This window comes from Blennius ocellaris, assembly GCF_963422515.1.
Source record: "Blennius ocellaris genome assembly, chromosome: 5".
Classification (NCBI taxonomy): Eukaryota; Metazoa; Chordata; class Actinopteri; order Blenniiformes; family Blenniidae; genus Blennius; species Blennius ocellaris.
Window position 1 is genome coordinate 8,558,698 of NC_137654.1, and position 26,342 is coordinate 8,585,039.

The 26,342-nt window shown below is 44.1% G+C and overlaps 1 protein-coding gene across 2 annotated transcripts in view; it reads right to left on the reverse strand.

The window, feature by feature from the left end:
* LOC308130274 (plexin-A1-like) overlaps positions 1 to 23,784 on the reverse strand; it is a 137,869-nt gene extending 114,085 nt beyond the window's left edge. For both annotated transcript variants that reach the window (XM_080496522.1, XM_080496521.1), the window contains exons 1-5: positions 23,703 to 23,784; positions 21,263 to 21,386; positions 20,826 to 20,979; positions 18,449 to 18,548; positions 5,661 to 5,775 (exon numbers count right to left, since the gene is read on the reverse strand). In XM_080496522.1, coding sequence (XP_080352648.1) covers positions 5,661 to 5,775; positions 18,449 to 18,548; positions 20,826 to 20,979; positions 21,263 to 21,277 — 384 coding nt within the window. In that variant the 5' untranslated portion in view covers positions 21,278 to 21,386; positions 23,703 to 23,784. The remainder of the gene's footprint in view (positions 1 to 5,660; positions 5,776 to 18,448; positions 18,549 to 20,825; positions 20,980 to 21,262; positions 21,387 to 23,702) is intronic.
* Between the last annotated feature and the right edge of the window lie 2,558 nt (positions 23,785 to 26,342).

Sequence of the window (26,342 nt, forward strand, 5' to 3'; positions counted from 1 at the left end):
CTTCTTTACTTCCTCTCTGGCGCCCCCAAACCAGCGGCGGTTGTAATTGCGTATCATTTTCCAGGGGGTTTGATCCGGTCTGGGTACCAGATGTGTCCGGGGCGGGGCTTGCACCCGCGCCTTCTCATGACGTATCACATTATGATTGGCTGTGATGACGTTTCGCATTATTGCTGGCTGCAAGTTGCTCCCATCACAATATGAAGCGAACGTTAGCTTTCACAGTTAGCCTCGTAGCTTCGTGGGAAGCTAACGGGGCAGTGTGAGGTGAGCAGGATGCCACGAATGTCCCGAAGCAGCAGTGATCTGTCTGGGTCAAATTCAGGAGTGACTAAAGGTCTAACTTCAGGAGAGTGTAGAGGCTGAACGTGTCTGGTGGATTTTCCTCTGATTATTATGAAGTGTCTTTTTTTTTTTTGCCCCTCTTTATTTTACTTTTTCCTTTCAAGTACTTCCCAAGTGTTTGTTGAGCATCAAGCACATTTCCTCAACATAACCTATTTGATTATGCATTTTTACTTGTTGGATTTTGGGGGGGCTTTCTGTGTAAAGGGCTTTGAATGGCCCCCTGTATGAAATCTGCAATATAAATAAACTTGCTTGGCCTCACTACTTCATATCTCAAGCAGGTGAAACAATAAACTGAGTGGTCTCCAAGACTGAACAATAAATATTGTGGCCACATGAATGAGAAGAATGAAGCTTTATGATGTGATATTATGATAAAAAGGGCCACGGATCCCTGTTTGTTATTGTATATCAGAAGGATAAGCACTGGCTGATAAGTTTTAAACATATTTTCACAAGAGAGTGAAAATAATCATGTACGTACAAAAAGTAACAATTTAAAAAAATGGACAGATATAATGTAGAGGTGTGTCACTGTTTTCATTATATTACCAAACGCATACACACTATTATAATATTGGGGGTAGTGATGAAGTTAGAATTCTTGGGGAAAAGCTTATCTGTCTATCTATCTATCTATCTATCTATCTATCTATCTATCTATCTATCTATCCAGCCATCCCATATTGTAGTTTGTCCATGTAGAGTTGCCGTAGTTCATATTGTGTGTGACCCTGACTCCACTCACTGAGCCAAAGCCACGCCCACCGGGTGTCGTACCGGGAAAAAGAACATCAGAATCGGACAATGCAGCACTTGAACCATGAATATTCATCGGAGGCAACGGATGGGCACTATAGGCTTTTGTTCTATCTCCAGCCAGACTCTTAACCCTAATTGACACTTCAGAGCTGTGCGCCAGCGTGCTACCGAGAAAAACCCTACACTGTCTACCGGAGGTAAGTCGCGGACCGCCACCTCGGAAACAACACGGGATGGGCGAGTTACCCGCGGCTTTTTGTAACTGCCCAACAGCAAGAAATGGAAGAGGAAAATCTTCAGAATAGCTTCAAAGAAATGTGGCGGAGAGGGTAAGGTTTGCCCCGCGCTTCCAATTCCCAACTTAATAATTGGATGAACATTTGAAGAACTTGGAAACTTTGTAAATCTTTTTTTTTTTTGGACCGTCTTGTAGCCTGAAGTTACTTAAAGTATCTCCTGCTAACATCCTGGTGCCGTCGATGACCGGACAGCATCTGAGGTGAAATCCCCGCCTGCAGCTGTTTGGATCGCATTATATTAAAACACATCACTGTGTGGCTAATTTGCATATTTCAGAAGTATCCGACAAAACTCAACAACAAGGACGAAACCGGGGTATCATCAATCACCAGCCCTTCAGGTCACAACTGGAGGTGAAACTTGGAACTGTACACACACGTGCACACACACACACACACACCCACACACACACACACACACACACACACACACAGACACAGACACACACACACAGACACACGCACACACGCGATAAAAGAAAAATAAGTTGCTCGTTGTCAGAGCTCCCATCAGGGGATGTGATTTGGCAGCTATTTTGTGTCTCTGCTGTCAATCACGCGCTGCATTAATTCTTTTGCGGTACATGAAAAAAAAAAAAAATATCCGGAGTTGAAAAGCAGCCACACACAAAATGAATGAACGACTTAATTAACAAGCCGGCGAACTGCAATCAATAAATGAGTGACGCCGGCGAGCTCATGGACGGACGAAGAAACGTGAACAAGCCTTGCTTTTCTATTACTTAGTTCCTTGTTCCTTTTTTTTTTTGTGTGTGTGTATTATTGTCTTACTCTTTCCTATTTCCTTGACTCTAAAATGAAGTCATTTGCAGCAGCTCCCGGGCCCGGCGCCGGCGCCGGCCCCATCGACGCCACCGGTGCCCGGACGCCGGCGTTCATTGGAGCAGAGCGAATTTGTTTGTCTCTGTGTTTGTTTGTTGTTACCCGTGTTTTGTTTCTCTCATTGTTTGTGTTTATATGCATTTCTGTTGATGGCCTTCTCAAGTGTTTCTTCCGACTCTTGCCAATTTTCTGCCTGGTCGCCCCTAATGTGCCTCTCTGTTTATCTGCTGTCAAAAAAAAAATAAAAAACTGCCACTGATTTATATACATTCTTCAATGCAAAAGGTGACGGTGGAGAATTCTACTTACTTTACTAAAAAGGGGGGGAGTTAGCGGTTATCTGTTTATGTGCGTTTCCCCTGGTTTACCTGTACCGCAAATTCACAGATGCTCGGAATTTGATCAGATATGAAGTGAAGTCAGCCTCGAGAAATATGACAAATGCCTTTGGGAAGATAACCAGTGTAGTGTGAATTCAATCACTTTGGCAACTGACTGCTAATGACACAGGGGGGGGAAACTTTTTTCTGTTTTTTTTCTTCTCCCCCCAGGCAGCCGTGATGGGCAATATTGCTTTCAGCGGGGGCTACGAACTGGCAAATTGGAACAAAATCAAGGCTGGGGGAGATAAATGTGTGACGTGGAAACTTCGCCGCCGCTCGCCCGAGCCAGCGTGTGAAGTGTTACCCGCGCTCAATGAACACGCGTAAGCCCAACGCCGCCGTCTGCTCCGTTAATAATAACAATAATCCGCGTGAGGATGCAGGGATGGTACCGGGCTGTGAATTTGTGTGTGTGTGTGTGTGTGTGTGTGTGTGTGTGTGTGTGTGTGTGTGTGTGTGTGTGTGTGTGTGTGTGTGTGTGTGTGTGTGTGTGTGTGTGTGTGTGTGTGGATCAAAATTCAACAAACCCCTTCTGACAGTCAAAGTGTCTTGGTAACCATAGCAACGCCTGCACCAAAGAGATAGAGTGGAAGGGAGCGAGGAGAAAGTGAACCCCTAAAAAAATTTAAATAAAAAAATAAATAGAAGATGAATTAGGGTGGCTCTCCAAAACGAGATGAAGTCGGGTTGTCAGCCCGGCGCGGCGGGACGAGGGGGGAGCCATGGACAGCCAGCACTCAACAGTTAACACACTTCATTCTTTGGTTGCTCCCTCTCATGGTTACACTTTGTTTGGAAAGATATTAAAATGCAGGGGTGCGGTAGCTCAGACTCTACAAGGCTGTGTGAATTATGCAATAGTAATTAGCGGCGCTGAGCAGGAGCGTTTTAATTTATGTGCTTACCGGAGCACCGGGCCCCGGCTTTGAACTGCGAGGAGTCCACCTGCTCCGACCGACGGGCATCACATTCATCTGTGTGCTCGCCGCAGTATTGTCAGGTTGTAATTGTTATGTTTAACTGGAATTGAGATGTATCTTACAAAGATGGAAGGGACCGACAAGAGCAGGCACAGTGATACCACTAATAGTCTGGTGCAGAGAGAAAATATAATTATACCACACAGTTTTGCTTTTTTAACTTCACCCTCAGCTGGTTAGCGACTCTGCAGCCGATAACCACACTGTAGCTCACTGCACACATTCACAGCCAGCAGACACTGCTTCACCAAAACAATTCAAACCACTTCCTAGATTTCCAGTGTGGTTAACAAACAAATATGACATCCATTCCAATTGTGCAGCAAAACGCGATGTATTCATGTGATTTGGTGAACCTTTCGCTCTGCATGGATGTGTAGGTGTAGAGAGATAAATAGAAGAGTTATATACGTAGTTCGACCAAATACTTGGTTCTGAGTACTTGTACTACTGCTTGAAATCGGGAAACACGAGAGAAAAGAGGCTGAGAGGAGGAAGAATTCTTAAAATATCTATTGCTCTTGTGCGAGTTCGTCGAAAGTGGCACGGCGGCAAGAACGACTCGGTTCCTGGAAGGATGAGTCTTCAGTCGTGGTGAATGAGTATGCAAATGGGAGCGCCGCCGCCACCGCCGCCGTCCCAAATGTTATATTTGCATGGTTTATAAGTGAATAAATCCAACGCTGCTTGGAGTACAACAGCTGCTGCTGGGGCACTCGCAGGGCTGCACACACACACACACACACATACACGCGCACGCACACACACAAACACACACAGAGGCCCAGCTGCACCCTCTACGTTACTACGCCATTGTACATGGGTGCATTTGCGCTCATAAATGTTTTCATGGGCTGTTTTGTGCATCGGAATCTTTCTTTATGTGTAAGGCCGTGTTTAACTACATGTGCTCATTGATGTTTGGGTATGCTTTGTGTGTGTGTGTGTGTGTGTATGCTGTAGAAACTGTTGTTTACAGCGAGGTCAACATATTTTGATTTCTAAACAGTTCAATTATATTCATAGATGACTTGTAATTTCACTTCTTTCGTTTGTTCAAAGACTCCATGTTGTTAGGAAAATGTGATCCATCGCAGAATAGTACCTTTTCATAACCAAAGACAAATTCAAAAAGGTTTCTCAACTTGCCTCATATGTGTAAACCAGGAGTCTTACAACCTGTGGCTCTTCAGCCCCCCTGCAGTGGCTCCCAGAGCCTTTCATAATAGGTCATGTAAATAAATATCTGTTTTCATTTTTGGTTTTTTTTTAAGTTGCATGGCTAATTAAGGTAAAGCAGCTAAAACACACAGAACAGCTTTGAGGAAAAGAACAATAACAAATAACAAAGAAAAGAAAGGGAAAAAATGGATGAACTAATAAAAGTTAAAACTGCTTAAAACATCCAGCGACTGTAAACAAGATGTATAAAATGGCGAAAGTGGGGAAATCCATGAAATCAAGTCAAGATGGCGACAACAGCTACACATATAATGAAACATACATAAGTTGTTCCTACGACACTTCCTTGATGCAACCTTATTTTTTGTTTTCAATTTTATTGCAGATGTTTTTTTCATTATTTCAGATAATTAACATGTTTTGTGGCTCCTGAAAAAAATTGTATTGGTGGAAAAATCGTGAAAACGGCTCATTTGGTCATAAAAGTTGTAAATACTTGATGTAGACTAATTTCTCTTTGACAACTGATGGGGTAAAAAAAATAACTTAAAATTCTTAAGAATGAGATCATCTTTTTGGTAGAGAAATATGAACGAAATATGAGCTGTCATTTAACAATTCAGTAAGAAAAGAGTAAACAATGAGTTACCACACTTGCCTGAAAGAGAGACCGCCATTGTATCAAGCATGTGAGGTTTCCCTCATTGGATTAACTTTTAACCATAATAACATTTAGTTTGATCCTTTGATATTTGGCTCTTCCGTATCGACAGAAATGGAATTGGGCGAGTTTTGGATTCTCAAGAAGTGTGTGCGTGTGTGTGTGTGTGTCCGTGTGTGTGCGTGCGTGTTGACACACTAACCTCGGAGGTGTTCACTCGTCCTTCTTGAAAGGAGCAGTCGCTGGCGTCCTGCGTGCACATGTGACGATATTTGCACCAGTGGCACGGGAACTTTCCGTTCACACAAGAGAGACACCTGGAACACGAGGAAAGAAAACAAACAGGTGAAAGTTATGATCAGAGCTTACTGATAAGGTATTTGTACCTCTGCTAACGAAGGTTGGCGGGGGGGGGGGGTTATGTTTTTGCCTGTGTGTATTTATTCATTGGTTTGTATGTATGTTTGTATGAATTTGACCAAGTTTTCACAAAATTATTCACCCGAATTGCATGAAATATTCAGGCGTGATTTGTCCGCGGACCAATCAGTTAGATATAGAAAAGTTAACAGCTAACCGTTTCCCCCCAAAAATCCCCCCAAAAAACGGCAATAAAATGTCCCATGAGAGGCACCTCCCTCCTGGAGTAGATCGAAGAAGATCAGCATCTGTTGCCATGGAGATGCGCTGCGGCTGCCGTTAACCGTCTGCTTAGCACAATGCTAACTCCGCTCCTCGCACCCTTTTCTACTGTCAGCCAATCACATGCCGACTTTTTCTAACGGTGCGTTCAAGTAACACAAAATAATGGGAACCAACAGACGACCATGATTTAACCTTCAGATTAGAACTATATATTAAAGGGTTCGTTGGCGAAGGCGTGCGCTCTACCGAGTGCCCATTCCACGCGTTGGGTCAGGTGGATAAGCTAACAGAGAGACAAAACCAGGTTCAGAAGAAAGATCCACGTATGTTCCTTTCAGTTCCCACTAAGGTTCTTTCAGGTCAATCATAATGAATAAAGTCGAAGGCTAAACGGCAGTTGATCCAGCTCGATAGCGGTTATGGCCGCTGACGGTTCCAGATGAGTACGATCTCAGGTTCCCACCTGCAACACGCTGAGGGACAACAGGCCAGATAAGCAAAACTACCTTTGGACAGCGGTATCAGACACCGACAGGCCCCGGGGCGGCCGTCACGCATCCACTCGGTCGCACGGCATCAAAATGCTCACGGTCCAATCTGAGGAAATCACTTTGGAGCGACGAGTGTAACGGCGGCGTCGTGCGTTAAGTCTTCATTCCAGCTGTCAGCGAGGCCGAGGCGGAACAGCCGAACGAGAGCGGCAGAGAATCCTTGGCGATCCACTCCTCCCTTCTTATTCTCCATGCTTGGAGGCTTACAGTGAACTAAGCTGGCAGACCAAGATAAGCCTGTCTTTATATAACATTTGTTTTGTTTTTTTGGGTTGTTTTTTTTTTTTTTGTCTCTCTCTCCTTCCTTTGCCTTATTCCTTCAGAGTTGAGGAAGCAAAATGAATACGAACACATCGGAACGCGGATTAACAAGGCTATCATGGCTACCAGAGAGAGGAACGGGAAGTGAACACTGACTCAAATAAAACAAGCTAATCTAGCATTCTTTCACTCAGTCAGAAAGAAAGAAAGAAAACTCATAATCTTTGCTCGATCACACTTTTCCACGCGGCTGCTGTATTAAATTACTCCCTGCCTTCTGTCAATGCGACACCCACAGGAACAAACAGACGACCTCCTCTTCGTCGCCTTCGTCAACACTTAGAAATCAGGCTGCAACTGTGGTTTGGAAATGAAAAAGACAAGCGTATTGTGAGAAGAGCAATCGGAATTAGAGAGACTTCGACAGAAGTAAAGTTATTGGGTGTGTCATTCAAAAAAAAAACCCAAAACAAAAAAAAAAACAAAACCAGTAGGCTGAAATCCTTTTATTGAAAACAACTCTCGACTTTCTCGTCTTTACTCCGCGTCAGATCTGAACGCCACTTAACAGGTTTTTAGAAAAGCGCGCTCTAATTACACGTGGTGTCAGTCTCTGCTGCCATCCGCTGTCAAGTCGAGGCAACCGGTCCTCCGACAACGCCCACAGTCGCCGCTCGACTTCTTGTGAGGTCCTTTCTGCTCATCATCATCCAGTTTTCACCGAACGTGAGGGAAGCTTCTCGCTGCAGCCGCAAAGAAATAACAAAAAAACAAAAAAAAACCTTCCCTCTACAAGTATTAGATTGTACACAAGTGATAGCGTTACGACTACAAACGTAATATTGGAAGTTTCAGGTGTGAGCCTCCTGCACCCGTCACGTCGGCCTCTGTCTTCTTCTTTCTGATCGTTTTAACCCCGAAACCTCTGGTTTCTTCCTGTTTAAAGCAACTTTTTCCTTCTCACCGTACCCTTCGTTTGCTCGTGTTGGATTGTTGCGTTTTCTCTCTCGGAAAAAATGAACCAAGTTGTTTCACTTTCTGAACGCTGCCTTTGAAAAGCAGGTTTCAACTGTATCCTTGATTCTTAATTCCCGAATTTAATTAAATTAACACATCTCAAGTCAAGCCAAATCCTTTATTCATCACACAAAGTATAACGTGGAGTGAAATGCTATTTATTCTTTGCAGTTTTACAGATTTTTGATTTGATGGTATTTGCACTAATTATCTTTGCACTTTCTGTTGTTTGCAGTTTCTTTATGAGAGCTGCTATTTTTGATTCCAATGACAATAAAAAAAAATCTGATTCTGATACAACAGGTTGCATAGAAGGATAAAAAAAAGAAAAAGAAAAATAATCAATCTCAAGATTATTGATGACAACAAGGAACTAAATGTTTCACTTTTCACCATTTCATAGGGGATGGGTGAAGGTAAAGCACAGTTCAATGTAAAGCATTGTCATTTAAAACAAGAGATTTGAGTTTAAAATCATAGCAATAACGATCATTCATAAAACTGTGTATAGCGATCGTACAAAATCACTCTTCGTAAAATCAAAAATATAAAAAATGACTGACCGGGTACAGATTCGGACAACGCAAATAATGTATAAAACAATAAACAACCAATGTCCTACGATTATTCACAACTTGTTTTTTTTAAAAAGATGGGAGTTGAAACTGGAGAGTGGATTTCAAGTTAAAACAGAAGATTGTAAAGTCCTTCTGTTGGCCAGTATGTGGAATGAGGTTGTGGAACAGTTTGGAGGTGGAGCTCAAACTGTCCAACCACAACCCGGTGTAAAGAAACGGTACGAAAAGATGGTGTTCACAAAGTACAGGGAGGAGGACGGCCTGTTTGTAATCAGTATATATATATTTTTGCATATGTCGGGTCATTATTGATGTATTTTCTTATTTATTTACTTTGCTTTCTGCACTGTTATATTAATGTGTTTTGTTTTCTTGTTCCCACATGTACGAAACAAACCTACACAATCCCATTCAATAACGCATCCAAACACAGCAGAGAGACGTAAACAGCACAGACAAAGCACAAGGCTTGACTTGGAGGAAGCCCTCATCGAGAGAAAAACAAAAGTTTAGTGGTAAACTATAAATCACAATCACACCTTCACTGTTTGACAGACTCCTGATCTCTGACCGGTCTGCTGCTAAACTGCCACAGTAATGAGCCGCCGTGGGGGTTTCAAAAACGGATCCTCCAAACTGAAGGACAAGCGCTCAGCTCACAGCACCACCCTGCTGCCGCGCCGGAAAGGCCGACTTTAAATTGGATTTTAGTCTAATCCTCACTCTGCCTACGTCCCCCCCCCCCACCCCCACCCCGTCCTTGGTTTATTGTGAATTTGGAGGGTTAACACTCGGAATGCCTCTGTACTGCAGAGAAAGAGCGATGGCGGTACAGCCGGAGATAAGCTAGTGGAGCCCGGACGGCGGTGTGAGGTTTGCTAATCAATGGCGGTGGATTTCCTCGGGGAGAGAGGTGGGTGGGGGTGGTGGATGGAGGTTATGCTAACAGTCTGACGTTTGTTAGTAAAGCCAGTGAGCCAGTTCCCCCTCACTATTAACCCCGAGGTTTATCGATTGTCCGTGCGCGGCGCCTCGCGATTGCAATAACGCACGCGCGCGCACACACTCGCTCGCCGCCGCCCGTGTTGACTCGGACGCACTCCTCCGGGTCACCTGGGCCGTGGATCCGTGTCTCGACTGTAGAGCCGTCGATGGATGGACGAGCGGCTCGGGTAAGTAGTCACGGCGCTGCGATGCAGTCAATAAAAACCCCCCTGCTATTTAACGAGACCGGCGAAACAGAGCCGGGTCAAATGCCTCTTTCATCTCCTCCTGCGCTTTTGATTCTAAGCAAAGCGAGATCGATGGAACAAAGACGCTGATATGCGAGCGCTGACCCCCCCCGCCCCCCCCCGCTCACGCGTGTGTGAAGGAAGTGAAGGGATCATATTGCTCATTTAGGTCCGGTCTGAGGATAAAGTCACAGATATAAAGCTGCGGATTCTTCCCTAATTCGGACGCCGGCCTTTGATCTGATCGGCCAACCGCAGGTCTCGACCTCAACCAAATAGGCCACTGACCCATTTTGAGGCGTGACACTTCAAGCTTTAATGGCCCAGTCAGTGCTTGAAGCCGCGATATCGGCGCGCTGTGATTCCGATTAAAACCTCTGATTGGTCTGACATCATGTCTCCCAGACATCTGCCAGTCTTTCATGTGCGCAGCGCTTAGAAGCAAGATAAGACACGGCTCCGCGATGGGATCTATAAATAGGCCTCTTTTGTGTTTCATCCAATAAAGCTCCAAAGTGTGCAGTAATAAAGTGATGCATACATCATTAAGTTATACAAGCGCAGGCGCCAAATGAGAAGTTTAGATTCTCAACTGGGGACATTGCCTCATAATAAGATATTATTACATCTCGTCGTCGTCAAAGTCCAAAAGTAGTAAGTCTGCGAGTCTCAACCCGCAGTTTAATTTCACCAGGTCACATTTACTAAGCTGTGGAGCCACAAGTACAACTACAAAAGAATACTGCTACCTATCTGGGGAAAAAAAAAAAGATCTCTGAAGCTAATTAAACCAACATTTTACAAGTCCACATTAGTACTTTTAATTGCTTCGTACTGGTTGTTTGTATAATAACTGGAAATGTGCTGATACAACTTTCATAAAGGACAAGTACACGTGCAAGTACTAACCTTTAGCTACTTTGATACAGAGTATCAAAACAAGTATACGCCATTAAACTTATTGTATACTCTTATGTGCAAAACAACACATGAAGGCTGAGCGCATCACTGGCACACATGGTGATACGAGAGAAAATATCAAAATAGAGTAAGTAGCCCTTTTCTAATATAACTTTTGGAAAGCCAGTAAGTCGGGCGTTGAGGAATTAGCGCAGCTGGTTTACAAGCAACCGACTATCAAGTCCAACTCTCAAATAAATATAAATGACAAGACGGTATTTTAGAGAGTCAATACGACAATTTTACATTCGACAATAGTGTATTTAAATGGTCAAAAATATTCCACTTCTATAGGGCTTTTACACTGATTTAACAGCCTTTAGAGCGTTTTACAGTGTTAAGCCACATTCACCCATTCACACACACCAATGACATGCAAGGCTCTCCATCCGTCCAGCGTGAGCAGCCTGGGTCTCAGCGACTTGTCAACTCGTCTATAAAACATAGAAATGTAGTCTTTATTGTTCCTGACATATATTGTGTGAATTAAGAGCCTTTAATCACTATGCAGGGTGCCGGTTAATATACCGATACTGGAGTTGATGTGGTGGTGATAGGTTCATTTTCACAATCACTACTGTCTGGTAGTGCTGTCGCTCTGACTAGTGGCGCATGATTGCGTGAAAGTTCTTGTATAACATTAATATTATATATTAGATAATATAATATATTATAATATCTAATATGTCTGATGCTGAAAAGTGAAGGGATCAATGTTTAACCATTTGAACCTGCATCCCTGTGGACACACATTCTCATGTGTGTCCACCTAAATAATGGTTGATTCAGTCATACGATACAGACACTTTTTTTATTTGATTAATTGGTGTGAAATGGAAGATCTTCATCAGTTTTGTTTTCTTCTCTTTTTCTGTATAGAACGCAGAGCTGGCACTGAAGTTGATCGACACCTCACCTTTTGCCAAGTTTCTGATTTCTATTAAAGCGGCGGCATCAAATACAAACATAAGGCCTGCGGGCATCAAAAGAGACACGCAAGAGGACATTTCACTGTATTTTGCACCAGAAGGTTTCATTAAAATTGGCTTCAAGTTTGAGATTGTAGTTGTTTTTGGTAGTCGTAATTGTTTTAACGTAAATGTACACATTTCCATCATATATACTCTGCGCCACAACAAAATAAAAACTTTAAATTTAGACTTTAAAGTATCACTTTGTCTCCAGTGAACTTTTTCACCAAGCCCCCCCCCCCCCCCCTCCTCTGATTTCCATTAAAGCTTGTTTCCCTGACAAATACTTTTAAAGTCCTTCCTGTGTATAAGCCATGCCTTGGGTGTGTGCATTTGTTTCCCATAAAATAAGTCAAAGTGGTGCCTGCAGAATGAAGAAGGCGGCGACGACGAATGGTCTGCCTGGAAATGAGAGGAGGGGGGGGGGGGGCTGGTCCCCTCCCTGGAGTGCTTCTTTTCAACACATAGATTTTTAGCCCTTTCATATTGTAATGGTCATGGCGGCCTGAGGCTGGGGCGCTAACCTTTTAGCTGCGTGAGACGCATTATTCCTGACACAATGGGCACAATCCTTGTCTGGTCCGCTAACACTCTGCTTTATGTCTCTCTCTCACCCGCTCGCCATTCGTGTTTTCCCCTTCCTCCAGCTCTCGGGGAAGGAGCACCCTCCCCTCCGCCCCCTTTTTTTTTTCCTATTTGTTTCTCTTCCTCCCTTTAAAGATGCATTATTCCTCCTCCCGCATGCTCAATTAAACTATTCCAAACTCTCTTTTTTAATGCAAATTTCCGATATTGTAACAGCGTATGTAAATAGCTCGCAGCGTGATGTGCTGTGCCAAGTCTGTGCCTTCCGTCTCTGCTGCGCTGCCTTCCGACTGCGTGCACACCTGTTAGCTTGCGCGCTTGCGGGAGTGTGCGCGCAGGCTCCGATCGCCGCGTCCTGCCTTTCGGGGAAGGCGGATGCGCGCGCGGGCGGGAAGTCCTGTCGGGTAAACGGATCTTTACAGATGCCGCCCGTCTGCTGACGCGAGGGAATCCGCTCGCGCCCGTGAGGACGGCTTCATCACGAGTCGCCGGTCGTGGCGACTCCTGATCCCGCAAACGCGGCCGAGGTCAAAGATTTCTGGGGGAAAGGTGGCGGAGAAAAGGGAGGAGTGGCGGTGGCGGTGTTGTCCGTGGGTTTGGGTTACAGCTGCTGTGGTAATACTGTAGTCTTACCGTCCTACGGAGTCCGGAGGGGGCGAGCAAAGCCCACATCAAAGGCTTAAACAGCAGCGCGCCTGTTTATGCAGCAAAGAGGCGAGTCGGCGGCGCGCCGGCTCATCAGATGTGCACAGCAGAAACGCACACCCACACGCGCAAATGAGTCAATATGTCCTGCACGCACTTACTTTACCACTTCATGCCCTTCACTTCGCGAGCAAACCCCCCCCCCTCAAAAAATAAAAAAATAAAAAATGAATGGAAAGCCACTGAACTGGGCCCGGGGGCCCCGGAGAAGTGGCCCAGGTGAGCTCTCCCTCTCTAAGCGAGGCCACTCCATTACAACCGTCGCCACGCAGGCGCTTCGGCTGGAGCTAATTAACGGGCTATTACTATGCAGATGTATGCGGGGCCGAGAGCAGAGAGCAGGCAATAAGCGGGCCTGATGAACGAGAGAGTGGCGAGAGACGGGGAGCGGAGGAGGATGGTAGGCCAGGGGACAGAGACAGGTGGAGTGAGGGAGGAAAGAGGAGAAAGTCATAGAGGCAGACGAGAGAGGAGGAGGCGGGACGACGGGAAAGCGAAAGTGGGTCTGCGGGCTTGAGGGACGCATGACGGCAGGACGAGTGGGTTTTTTCTTTTTTTTTCACTCTTCTGAGTAGGACGCTGGGAGTTTGGAAATGAAAGGAGACAGTCAGAATCAGCTGTTTTTAAGTCAAATATTCTCCTTATTATTCCCAGCAATTAGCCTCACGTACATTTTGTGGGAGGAAAACGGAGTCAAAGCATCATTTACTCATTTTAAAATAAATAAAGAGAAGCGCGGTGCACTCATGGTTAACATAGCGTTTGTATGCTCTACCTTTGTCTATGCCAATTTTCTTCAAGTAACACTTAATGAGCCGAGCTACGCACACACACACACACACACACACTAATGGTGACAGCAGCGGTGCAAAGTGCTCGACATCTATTCAAGTCTTCCATCGTTTGAAGTGGCTTCAACTCAAAGTACATCTACATGTACATGCTCAGTGAGTTAATTAGTGAATCTCACTGTGTTTTCCCTGCGATAAATTGGTGATCCGTCCCATTCATACCCTGCCCTCTACCCAATGGCAGTAAATCCTCCTCCATTGGTGTGTGAATGTGTATGTGAATGGGTCAATGTGATTAACGCTTTTGGGGGTCGCTCACGCAGTAGAAAAGCAGTGTCTAAGTGAAGTCCGTTTACCATCATCGTCTACTCTGGGACGACTTGTTTCCAAATGTGTGACAGGACTTAGAACTTATCGACAAAGAATGAATCTGGAATTAGACGGATAGGGTTGATTAGTCATTGATTTGGTCACAGGTCGGGTCACGTTCATTCTCCCCCAATGCAGACGTATGGAATCTCTTTAATTCTACACTTATACAAAGGCTACGCGATGACGTTCCCCCTCAGTCCTGGACACATGAACTCTTTGTGACTTGTAGATAATTCTTCTCTCAAAGGGATTATTTATTTCAACTCATTTGGGGGTGCGTTTTTTTTTCTTCTTTTTTTTAATTCCTCGCCAGGCTCAAAGGCACCCAAAACCTTTCTTCTGAAGGCCGTGGGGAGCTCTTTAGATCTTGATCACACCACGCACACATCTCAGCAGACCCTAAATGTCAGGGGTTTGAATAAATCATGTTACAGCTGCCACTCCTGAAGAATTTCAAATAATTGGCACCTCATCTGGAACCGTGATGGAGTTTAAGGTGTGGTACCTGGAGAGAGAGGGGGGGATGGACATTTTCTAGAGCACTGATCCGTTTTTTGTTTTCTTCTAATTTTACCGAGTGACACGGTGCACATGTTTAAAAGGGAGATGTAGGAAATGGATGAGGAAAGAGAGGAACTCCGGTACAGCGACTTCACGGGGAGCAGCCAAGAGTCATTTAAGCGAGTGACATTTTATTTATTTTCATTTAACCTTTATTTAACAAGGCGGGACAATTAGGAACACATTCTTCATTCATTATCGGGGCGATCTCACTGCTGCTCTGCCGCCCGCGCTCATCTTCGCCTCCTCTCCTGAAGTACGTTCAAATGAACATCTAGGTCATTCATCACATTGTTGTTTTCTTTTAAATGTTTAGGATAAAGATCATAACCGAGCTCGAAATGTACGTTAGGTATTATCGGTGCATCGATATTGAGATCACGTTATTATGTGTATTAGTACAACTGGGTAGGTTTTTATGATCAGAAGTTATAAATGACCTGAACCTGATCTAATGGTATAGCGGCTGAGACCTTTATGTGTCAAGTCGTCTGCATGATCTTCCTCAGGCGATGTTTTCTGGGGAACCTGGCTTCTTCCAAACTCCAAAGGCATACGTGTGACTGTCTGTTTCTCTGTGACGTCTCTGTGTGACTGGAGACCATCTGCAGGGTGAGTTTTCTCTGTTAAAGGTCCCGTATTATACTAAATCGACATCTCTGTGCTTTAAACATCATAAAAGTGCTATTTGGGGTTCATATACATCCCCAAAGTGTTTTTTTTTCATTGATTCCCTCAAGCTGGAGTTCACAGCGATCTTTCTCTGTTCTTACTGGTGGAGGAGCTCAACGCCTTGATTCAATTTGATGACGCGGCACCACCATGATGACGCGGCACAGAGCTGGAGAAGCCCCGCCTCCAGGAAGATTGATATGTGGAGAAACCAAAACAAAACACACCCACGAATGTGCCAAGGAGCGCACAATTTGTCTTGCTGAAAGAAGAAACACAGCGGCGAATGTGGCTGGACTTTTTTTTTTTCTTTTCCGCAAAGAATGTGTTTGTTCTTGAGCGACACTTCACCAAAGAAGCTTCCAGAACTACGGGTACTTTGAAACTGGACTTACTTAGAAGCTCATCTTGAAACCTGCTGCTATTCACACAATAAAAGATGCTAACGAGGCGCCGAGGTCTGTAGGTACATTAACTACAACTACGAGTGTGAGCTGCTGGCTACGTCACCGAGGGGGTGGAGGAGGCGGAGGAGCTGAGAACCACCAGTTTCATGAGAGGTGACGTCAGCTCAATCCAAGAAATAACTAGAATTTCACAAGTTTTGAGCGTTTATACTGTATCACCCAACTTATTATCCTACATGAGCATAGGATGGACTGTGAAACATGAAATATAGCACAATATGGGTCCTTTAAGTCTTGGCTCTGGTCCCAGTGACCCTAACTTAAATGGCAAATGGAGTTCACATATATAATTTTTCCCGAGATTTAACATCCCCCAAAGAGCGTTGTAATGTCTTTTTCATGCAGTTGCAGAGAGGGATGAGAGAGTATAAGAGGAAAGAGATGGCTGCATGGACCACATCACACTAAAGAACCATAACATTTGTCTATTGAAAAGTTACATTGAGCGATATGTCCACACACACCACTGGAGGAAGCTGCCTGTCTTGCTCAACTTCAGCGTGTGGACAGACGGGAGATCGAACCTGAGACCTTCCGAGAGAGAGACGACCTGCTTTACCAACTGAACCTGGGCTGCTACAACTGAGGAGAGAGGTGGTTCTAGACGGCCAATGGACAAATGACCTCTAACCGACCTGCATATTCTGACAAAGTGAACCACAACACAGAATACTGACTACAGTAATGAAAGAACGTGTTGGAGGAAGCTTCCAAATAATAGGATTTTAAATACAGGAGAGAGATGTTGGATTCAAATCGTGTCTTGGAAACAATAACTAAACAAAAACTCCTAAAAAAATAAAAAAAAAAACAAAAGTACCTGAATAAAGAAATGTAAAAATTGTAGTTTCAAAGCTTTGACAGTTTATTTTGTGAGATTTTCCCAACGCTTTTGGTTACTGGATGGTTATGTAACAATTTTGATGTAATGCCCAATTTCCAGGTAATGTTTTGGCAGTAGTTTCTAAAAGTCCATTGGTCAAGTCCTCCTGAAGCCACAACAAGGTAGAGAGGATCTGACAACAAATCATTTACTCTCACACTCCCATCTCGTGTGTTGAAACACTTGAACAATGTGGAATTTGCAGCAAAAAAAATATTTTTATTTTGCAAATTCAAGTTTACCATTCCTTGTGAGTTTCCGTATTTTGATGTTGCACTTTTGCTTAAACCAAGGTTAAAGCTTGTATTTGATGAATGACAGCACCTCATTTACTTCTTATCATTATGGGATAATTTATATGCATTTATATGCACCACAGTTGGAGGACAATCAAGTTGCACTTTTGAAAATATACCTGATGTCTGCAAGTCATTTTTAGGTGCATTGAGAAAAAAAAAATCAAAAATCGAATCGAAACTCAAATTTTTCTTTCAAAAATCATGGATTTAGTTTTTTTCCTGGGCCAAATCGCCCAGCCCTACTTCACCATATATACTTAGCGTAAGCATAACTCAGACACCGCTTGCAGTATGAAAACAAAAAAGTTCAGAATGACCAGAAACAAGAGAATCACAGTTTTGTAGCTTTACACTACTCATGAGAAAGAAAGAAAAAAGACTTGTGTAATCGTGTAATCTCCAATCATAGACAAGATTGACTTGCATGTCAAACATTTGTGACACGAGTCTCTCAGAGTCATCAAACACACAGTTATGTTGAAGAACTGCCAGGTTTTGAGAGTTCCGCTCAGTCTTTGCACATTACGTGAACAATTCTGAAGCCATTAAGCCAAAGATGTGGCTATCCTGACTTCTCAGCCATAAAATTGATAAATTAAAGAAATATATACAAAGCTGGTGCTGAAGCTAACATTAAGTGGAAAAGTGCTATGAGGTAAGAAAAAAAAAGTTCGATTTTAGCTTCGGCTGACTCATAAAAGTAAATGAATTAGCTCCAGAACGGACTTTTTTCATCAGTCAGCGTTCGCTACATGCTTTGATTCTTGCATTGTGAAAGTGCATCACTTTACACATTTGTTAAACCAGCACCCATTCAACTGGAACAACAATCACGTATTTTTTTTTCATCAACCGAGCGATTTAAACAGATCGTTCCCCAACAAATGAGTGTTTTCTCTATGAAGGCTGTGTATTAGTCTCATTCCTTCCTTCTTCATTCAAATAATAGAATTAGTCAAGCAGAGAGACACATTAAATGGAAACCTACAAACTGGTATCAAACCAGTGCTGAAAAGTCAATGGGCATTCCTTTCCTCCAAATTAGCCATAATTAATTTCCAAGTATGTGTTTTCGGACCTTCCAAGCTTGGCTGCTCTTCTGGGCCCTGCTTGGTCAGGAATCGATTTATTATTTCACTCACTGGTAGTCTCCTCATTGCGCGAGATTTAATTAACTAATTGATTTGTAAAAAGCTTGAATACATTGAATACTGAATTAGCCGAGGTCACGCGCCGTTCTCTCCGTTCCCCATTATGCCAGTTTATTTGCAGGCCGGTGTTTTAGCACTTCTGCGTTTGCTCAAAAACCGCGGTCGCCCTTTCATGTGTAATTGCTTTTCACCAGTGTGCATCACGCTGTGTGTGTACAAAAAAACATTCTGGCTGCTTAACATGGGAAATTAAAAGCACATGTTTCCATTATGTTGAACAGCAACTTACGACTGGTGCACGCTGCAGTTGTAGAAGACAAAGTCCACGCTGGCAAACTTCTTCCCCGTCTCCTTTGACCTCAGATGAAGCTTAATTACGCGCTGGTCGCCTATAAGGAGACACAAAACATACAGAGTGATGTACAAGTGATTGTCCGACTGCGTTGCGACGCTTCCCCGATCCATTTGTGACCCGCGGCTGTGCCTTAGATCCCCATTCCGAAATGTTAGCCGCCTCATTTCAAGGTGCTTGTTGTTGTCGTCTGGGGGAAGCTGGCATTTGGGATTCACCGCGTTTCCTGCGAGGCGGAAGATCGAGCCCCCGAGCAGGATCGATACGATTTGAAGAGCGGTTGCAAAGTGCAGTAGAGCGGCGACTTTCCACAAACGGGTTTGTAACTTCCACAGCCTCTAATTTTGATAATGGCAAAGAAATGCGCGCATTTAAAGAGCAAAATGTCTGCATGCTTCACACAGCTGAATGAACAGTCTGACGGAAGCAATTTATGTTTGTGCGCCGTCAAAAGTAACTGCTCGAAATTGGCCGCTCTGAGAAATGGAGTCGTCTCCCCAAAAGTTTTAAATGTCACTAAACTTTCTTCCCCCCCCCCCCCCCCCCCCCCCCCAAGTATTTCTCACAAACAGCACCATCTAAACATCAGGTGAGATTAAAAAAAAAACATCTCAAACTTGCAGTTGGAATAAAATACTGTGACATTACTGGAACATCAAAATGTGAAATGTTACCAATCAATGTAAAACGGTGTTTAGGTAATAACCGACAGAGTTAATCCCAGAATAATTTGCGAATAAATAAAGATTCTCTGTTCAACTGTTCCATTCTGCTGCAATTACAACGTTAGCAATGAGGTTGCTGAATAATGTGGCGCCTAAAAGTGTCACAAACTGTTCACGTTTGTCATAATTTAATGGTGAACTGAGTTAAACACCTGGTTATTTCCTCTCATTATAGCCCCATGCTAACGACTGAGACGTGTATCTCTCGAACTAAAGCAGTTGCTCCGTGCGAGTTTGTTCAAAGTAATGCTTTGCATTAGTGTTTAGGCTTTGGTAGAGCAATTATCCGACGAGATGTCAAATAACAATTATTTATCTATGCAGAGCTGTAGCCCGTTAGCTCCTGCTAGCTTGTTATATATTGAGGCAACGCTAAGGAAACAGGGTAAAACGAAGCTTTTCTAAAATGCTGCTTCTGCACATGCTCAGTGGATGGACAATAACAACAATGGCTGCTTCCAGAGTGTCAAGACGCCCACTACAATCTTCCCCTGGGACCTGGTAGATTTATAGTTCAATCCACCAGAATGTATTTATGAAACCCTTTACAACACTGAGGGTGTTTTCCAGTAAAAACATACACATCAACAAGAGTAAAGCAGCAACTGAGGAGGCCAGATCGCCCACATGTTTCTATCTGGCTCTAGCAGCAGCCCATTTGTGGAGCTGAACACCCTTTCAGTGCGTGGGACCGTCGTGGGTTCTGCTAAATAAGGAGGGGCAAGGCCGTCGAGTAAAATCTTAAAATGAATCCCGAAAGAAACGGAGCCAGTGAAGGAAGAAGAGGACTGGGTTGACGGGCTGACGTCTCGATTTGTTTGTTTAAAAAAAAAAAAAAAAAACGGCTTTTTGCACCAATTGGAGGCGACTGAGGGCTGGAAATAAGGAGTTGGTAAAAACCTACTGTGACCACGCTGTCCATCTGTTTGTCAAATTTAAAACTGCTGTCGAAAACCACTCAGAGCTTGAGAATCACATGTAACATCAATCCAACTTGGTCTTCTGTCTATGCATTCGCCATTATTAATATTTATAGTATATCGTTCTGCACCAACAGCACCAACGTGTGGCCTGGCGCGTTTACTACGTTGTTTTCAGCGTCTCTGAACGTGAAGCTTTTCTGAAAACAAAATGCTGAAACAATTTGTTTGTTTTTCACTTGAATGGTGGTGTAAATGAGGCCGTGGCTTGGGAGAATTTACAGTAATGGGGGAAGGTTACTGGCGGGCAAATGATCTGGTTCTGAAAGTGATGCGATGAAAAAAATGTACGTAAAATCGACATTTTACAGCAATAATATCTTGAGGTAATCAACCAAAAAAAACACACCATATTTACAAGCATATTTATAATTAACAATGTCAAATCTTAATTAATCGTGTTTGATGAGTTTGTTGGGGTTTTTTTTTTCTCAAAAAGCCATCGGTTCATTTTTCTAACACAATTCATTCATATAATTAATTCATGAAGTCTTTTTAATTGAACTATTTAATTGAAATGATTTATTTATCGTTCTTTTCTGGGACAGTTCTGCGTGTGTTTGAAGTCTAAATGAGCCAAACTGGATTCCACGTCTTTCCGGCGCTTACCCTGGTCCCGTGTGATCGGGGCGATCTCTTTCGTCGACGGAGACAAGCAGAATATCCGTCCGCTGTAGATGCGTCCCTCCGTTTCCACGAAGTCCTCGAAGGAGCAGTTCACTCCGGCAGACAGACTGGGCACGTTCTGCGCCTGGAGCACCAGCTATGAAGGAGGAAGCAAAGCGGCGAGATGGAGTACAGCACAGAAATGTAAATCAATAGAGTTCATTAGTGAAGTCCCGCAGCAGAGAACGGCGGCGCGGGGCTTGATTCTCGGCTCGGGCTCAAAGTGATTGCCGGCGATGACACAAAAAAAAAACAAGGCTCATTTCAGCTAATTTCACATCCATCAACTTCGCTTTTCTTGTGCATCTGTCTTCACGCCACCTAAAAAGAGAGCAAAAAGAAGAAAAAAAAGCGACCGAGCAAACGGGATGGTACCGTACCTGCACTTCTGACATGGTGACGGAGACGGTGTCGGGCTGGACGGACAGCCGGACACATTGTTCCACTCTGGTGGTGAAGCGCTGGGGCTCCTCGGCTCGCTCACAGCGATCCTTCCTCGAACATCTAGAGGAGCCCATCAGAAATCGCCAATTAAAAACCGCCAGGCGTTCCATTCCGACTTGACTTTTGACGTCGTCGTGCTCGGTAGCAGGGGTAAGTCACAGAGGAAAAATACCACCTTCAATGTCTTTGTTCACACAGTTGAGCTTGTATCCGTGCAGACGCCACTCAATAAGACCAATACGAGCTATTGAACAAATCCAGGGAAGCGAAATTGGCAAAGAATCTATTTCGCCTTGTTTCCACGGCACGGCAAGGTGCAGTACAAACAAAGTATGACCAGACTCGTTGGTGCTGGTGTGGTTCCACTGCGGTGAGTACGGTTAAAATGTAGACGGGGTCATGATTGGAACATCAGCGCGCCGACATTTCAAAGTTAACAACTCAACCAGTGTGCACAAAGCAGCGTATGCGAACAAGAAGGGGAGGGGCTATACAGCTGATGAGCTTTTTAAAGTATTGAAGACTTGTCGAGAGTGACGATCGTCTCGACCAATCAGCAGACGGCTGTGTCGTAGCTCCTCCCAATGGGCCCGGAACGTACTGCGCAGTGGAAACGAGGCGTTGGGTGCATGGGGACAACCTAGGCCTCGGCCTCAGACTCCACTTTAAAACAAATGGACCGTTTAAACCAGGGGTGTCAAACATGCGGCCCGGGGGCCAGGAGCGGCCCGCCAGAGGATCTAATCCGGCCGTCATGGGATTTGTTCTTAAAGTATAAATATGAAAACTGACAGGCTGATCTAAAAACACTAGATTGGCAAAAATGACATTCAAAACCGCCCTTGGTCAGAATTTGACCCCCGACATGAATGCATCTGTGGAGGTCACATAACGCAACGCCTTTCACAATAAAACAATGAGTCCAACTTATGTGAAGTGATACTTTAGACATGTAAACTCAAAACCATTTCCAGATGATGACAGATTGTTTTAATCCTGAATAAAAATACGATATCCAGATACAGGTGGCTGAGGGTTTTTTTTTTTTGCAAATATAATAATATCTGATTTCCTTTAATATGTATATTTCAGAATAGACTGGCAAATTCCTGCAGTTACAAAAGAATCAAAATAAGGAAAGACTTTGCATTTGTCCGTATCTGCAGTTTAATATGTTCCGTTCGACATGTTGGGCCTCCAGAGGTCAGATGAGGTGGATGTGGCCCCTCAACTGAAATCAGTTTGACACCCCTTGTATAAACTAAATCCGGATTATTGGAACTCGACACAAACTGCTTGAGAAGCGCGTCCAACTGACGAGAGACTTTTCGGAGGAAAGGGTATCCGTACGTACGATTCATCATAAAACGATAATGGTAAAAGAAACTGCAAATTCCATTTGAAAGAAAGGGTAAGAACAGAGCGCAAAGTTAAGCTGCACTTACATTAGCTGATTGGTACAAGCTGCTCATTCAGGCTTCAAAATCAGTGGCTCATTCATCAGCCTGCTTGGCGACCAGCTGACGGCAAGCTTCCAATCATATTAACAAGGCGTTGCCCTTTACCACCAAAACACTTCTCGCCATTACCCTGATGATGTCTGCGTGTCAGCGCTTCACCATCTTCACGCATCGAATCAAGGCCTGAAGTCAGAGTGCTGCATACTTTTGTGAAGGAGAATTAAATCTCCCATCAGACGCTCCCATAGACATTCTGTGACTTCCTGAAAGAATAACTTTCTCTCGGAAAGTTAACTACGTAATCAACCCAGAATGGGTAATTTCTTAACCCACGTCATTTTAACTGGATTAGCAACAAGGAAAGTGTCTCCCGAGGAGAAAAAGGACAACTTGCGGAACACCAATTACATCCTTTAAAAGGAAACAGGTAGGTGTGAATGCGGTGGTTGAATTTCTTGGCGATGTATAAAAGAAATCTTCCCTTAATGTGTTTCTCAGGTTTGCATCTCGGGGTAATGTCTCCCACCAAGTACGATCACGTTAAGGAGCACTGGCTCATTATGTCACAAATCTTGTCTCCATATGTTAGGCCCCTATTCAGAAGAGTTTTACATTGTCTGTTTCTTACTGAAACCCCCGATATCTTGTGGATACGTGACGCCGACTGACTCTTTACGGACATCTTGGTTCACTAATAAAATAATCACATCGATGGCAATATTTATGAATTATTGATGCAAGAAGCATATCCGAGTTAAACTGCTTGTCGCCGTTTAAATGAACGGCATGTGAATGAATAGAAATGAACTTCGCATGGCAAGACAAATCTATTGAATGTAGTTGTTCCAAGAATGTGACGCATTAATGAGCATAAGACCAAAAAAAAAACTGTGTCAAACGGGACACAGGGACTTACACGTTGTGCAGAACACACCAGCCACAGTGAGGATCTCCTGATCCCAGACAGGCTCCGCATGACGTGTACTGCTCGCAGCGCTCCACGGGGACACGGTTGACCTGCGAGGAAAATAAACACACCTGGTCAGCGTTTGCACGTAAACCCTGTCCACGAAAACCCTTCAAACAGCTTATATCCTGTATATAAACCATATAGGCCTGCTGTAAACAGACTCCAGCCGGGGTGTCCTGCGTCCAGAACCGGAGATTAAAAGGAGGAGGCCCACCGTGACTATCGGAGATAAACAGTTCAGAGGGTGCTGCTTATAACCACGTAGTGCTGTTTACAAGGCTGCCCCCGGGGGGGGGGGGGGGGGGGGTGCAAATATGGGTTTACAACTATGTAAACACGTACTTTCCAACAAACTTATCTCTGTAATATAAAGCGCAGTACCTCCAGTTCTGAAAGCACATCGGCGAACACTGACGCGACGGAGCGATTCAGCGTTTTTGCGTCTCATGTCAAGAGAGTCGAAGCTCATTTGAAACTGAAAGATCTGAAAGCTCTTCACAGATGTACACGTCCAGATCAGCTTACCCTCTTTAGATTAGAGGTGCTAATCTTCTCAGGATGATCAGATTAATATTCTTCCCGAGAAGTGCTAATCAGCCTTCGACGACATCGGGGGCTCACCGTGTACAGTTTAGCAACTCCATTTCATCTAGAGGTCACTTCTTTTGCACCCTGATGTACTAACGCCAACCCTGGATTAAGGGAACTTGAAAAGCATTAAAGTACTTTTTTTTTTTGCAAGTACAGGTCTCTGTAAAGCTCCATTTAGAGCCCTTCTGTTTTATTCCTGTAATTTCCCCCTCTGGCATTAAATCGCTATTCAAAAGTCTGGATTGCCGGCAGTACGTGGTGAAGTCTTCCACATTCTGACCTCTGCATGTTGGAGACATTTGCAAAAATAATCTGCACATTTACATACATTCTACACACTAATACACTTTGCCACAACTGATTGAACATTCCACGATCAAACGCTCTGGATTTTTGATTCAGAACGTTCAATATTTACACGTAAATTGCAGAAATGCTGAAAACAATGTAGCTTTCACGTTTGGCCACTAGTGGGCGCTGGATGTTTTTGTCGTGAAACCGCGCACACAGACGGCAGTGCACATTGGCGAGTGAACAAAAAAAATGTGTCTGGACACACGACAAAGATTGATTACTATTCCATGTGAGTGAGGGAAACATTGTTATTCAAGAAAATTTCAGAAAAGTGTTTCTCTCCCGTTTCCACTGGGATGGAGTTAGAGAGTTTTCCAAAAGTCCCACCGTATTTTTTCAAAAAAGTTGTATTTAAGTGAATCGGAGCGCCATTGTCATGTAAACGTACAGTCAGTGGAAGTAGCTTTCCATTTCCACTTGAAAATGTAAACGGGACATTAGATGACGGCAAGCAAGGCATCATTAGTTCAAACTGTCATGACTTCAATCCAACACTCGGGGGGGGGGGGGACTTCTGTTATCTTGCGTTGGGACAAACAGAAGAAATGGAGTTTGATGGCCGAGACGGATGAGAGGAGTAAATAAAAGATGAGGTGAGTCCATGAGGTATCTGCCTGAAACAGAGTAAACCCCCTTGCCTTCAATTTTTTTTGATTCATGGACAACAGGAAGTGAGCAAAATGAACTTTTGACAAAATGTCTCATGCAGTCAACAGCCGTATGCCTGAACACCTCTTCTCAACATAAGAAGACCATATTGTTGTCATGACTGAAGATTCCTCGGGAAAGGATAAGCCATTGTTCTTAACACCTTTAAGATAAACATCAAGGATTACTTCTTTTCTGTTCTCGAGATCTCAACTGGCTGCCATCTGTTTGTCTGCACGGCGCAGATAAGAAGAGACTTAACAATGTCTTTGGTGAAACAATTTAAAAGAAAAGAAAAAAACCCTGAATATCAAACAACACTGCCCACGTTCACTTGTTTTCCTAAGTGTGTGTGAGATCAAATACGTTCACAGAGACGCAACGGCGTCCACAGACGTCGGTAAAGCAGGCATGTTTCATGCTGCGATGCGCATCGCTGACGTGGACGTCTGTTCTGCGTTTGCGAGATCATCAGGAAGCACGAGTTGCTCCGGCTCTGGGCAAGCCGTTCCTGCACGCTATGTTTCGAAATACTTTAATCGTAATTGTGAGTTCAGCCGGCGTTCTTACAAGTTCCAAACCTCCCGTGTTTCAGCGTCTGCCCGCCCTCCTAGCGCAACGCTGTATTTGCGCTCATCCCGTACTGGCGGACAGAAACCCCGCCTCAGGCAAACACATCGCACAGCAGCCGGCGAGGAACTTCGGATTTGGAACCCGAAATTGGGAGGTTTTTTTTTTTTTTTCTTCCAGGACGGCTGTTACTTTTCTAAATACATCGCTGACCACACGAGACGAGTGTGATTGCGTGACCTGGCGCACGCCTCCAGCTGCCTCGCCGGGGTGAAGTTCGACATCAATAACGCTGCAGAGGCAGGAGGCACACCAGGTGAGCTGGGAGGTGGTGAGGGTGAATTCTAATGGCAGCTGCAAGCACAGCAGTGTGGAAACCTTCAAAGAGGAAACTCAGCCATCTCTAGAACACTTTTTTTTCTT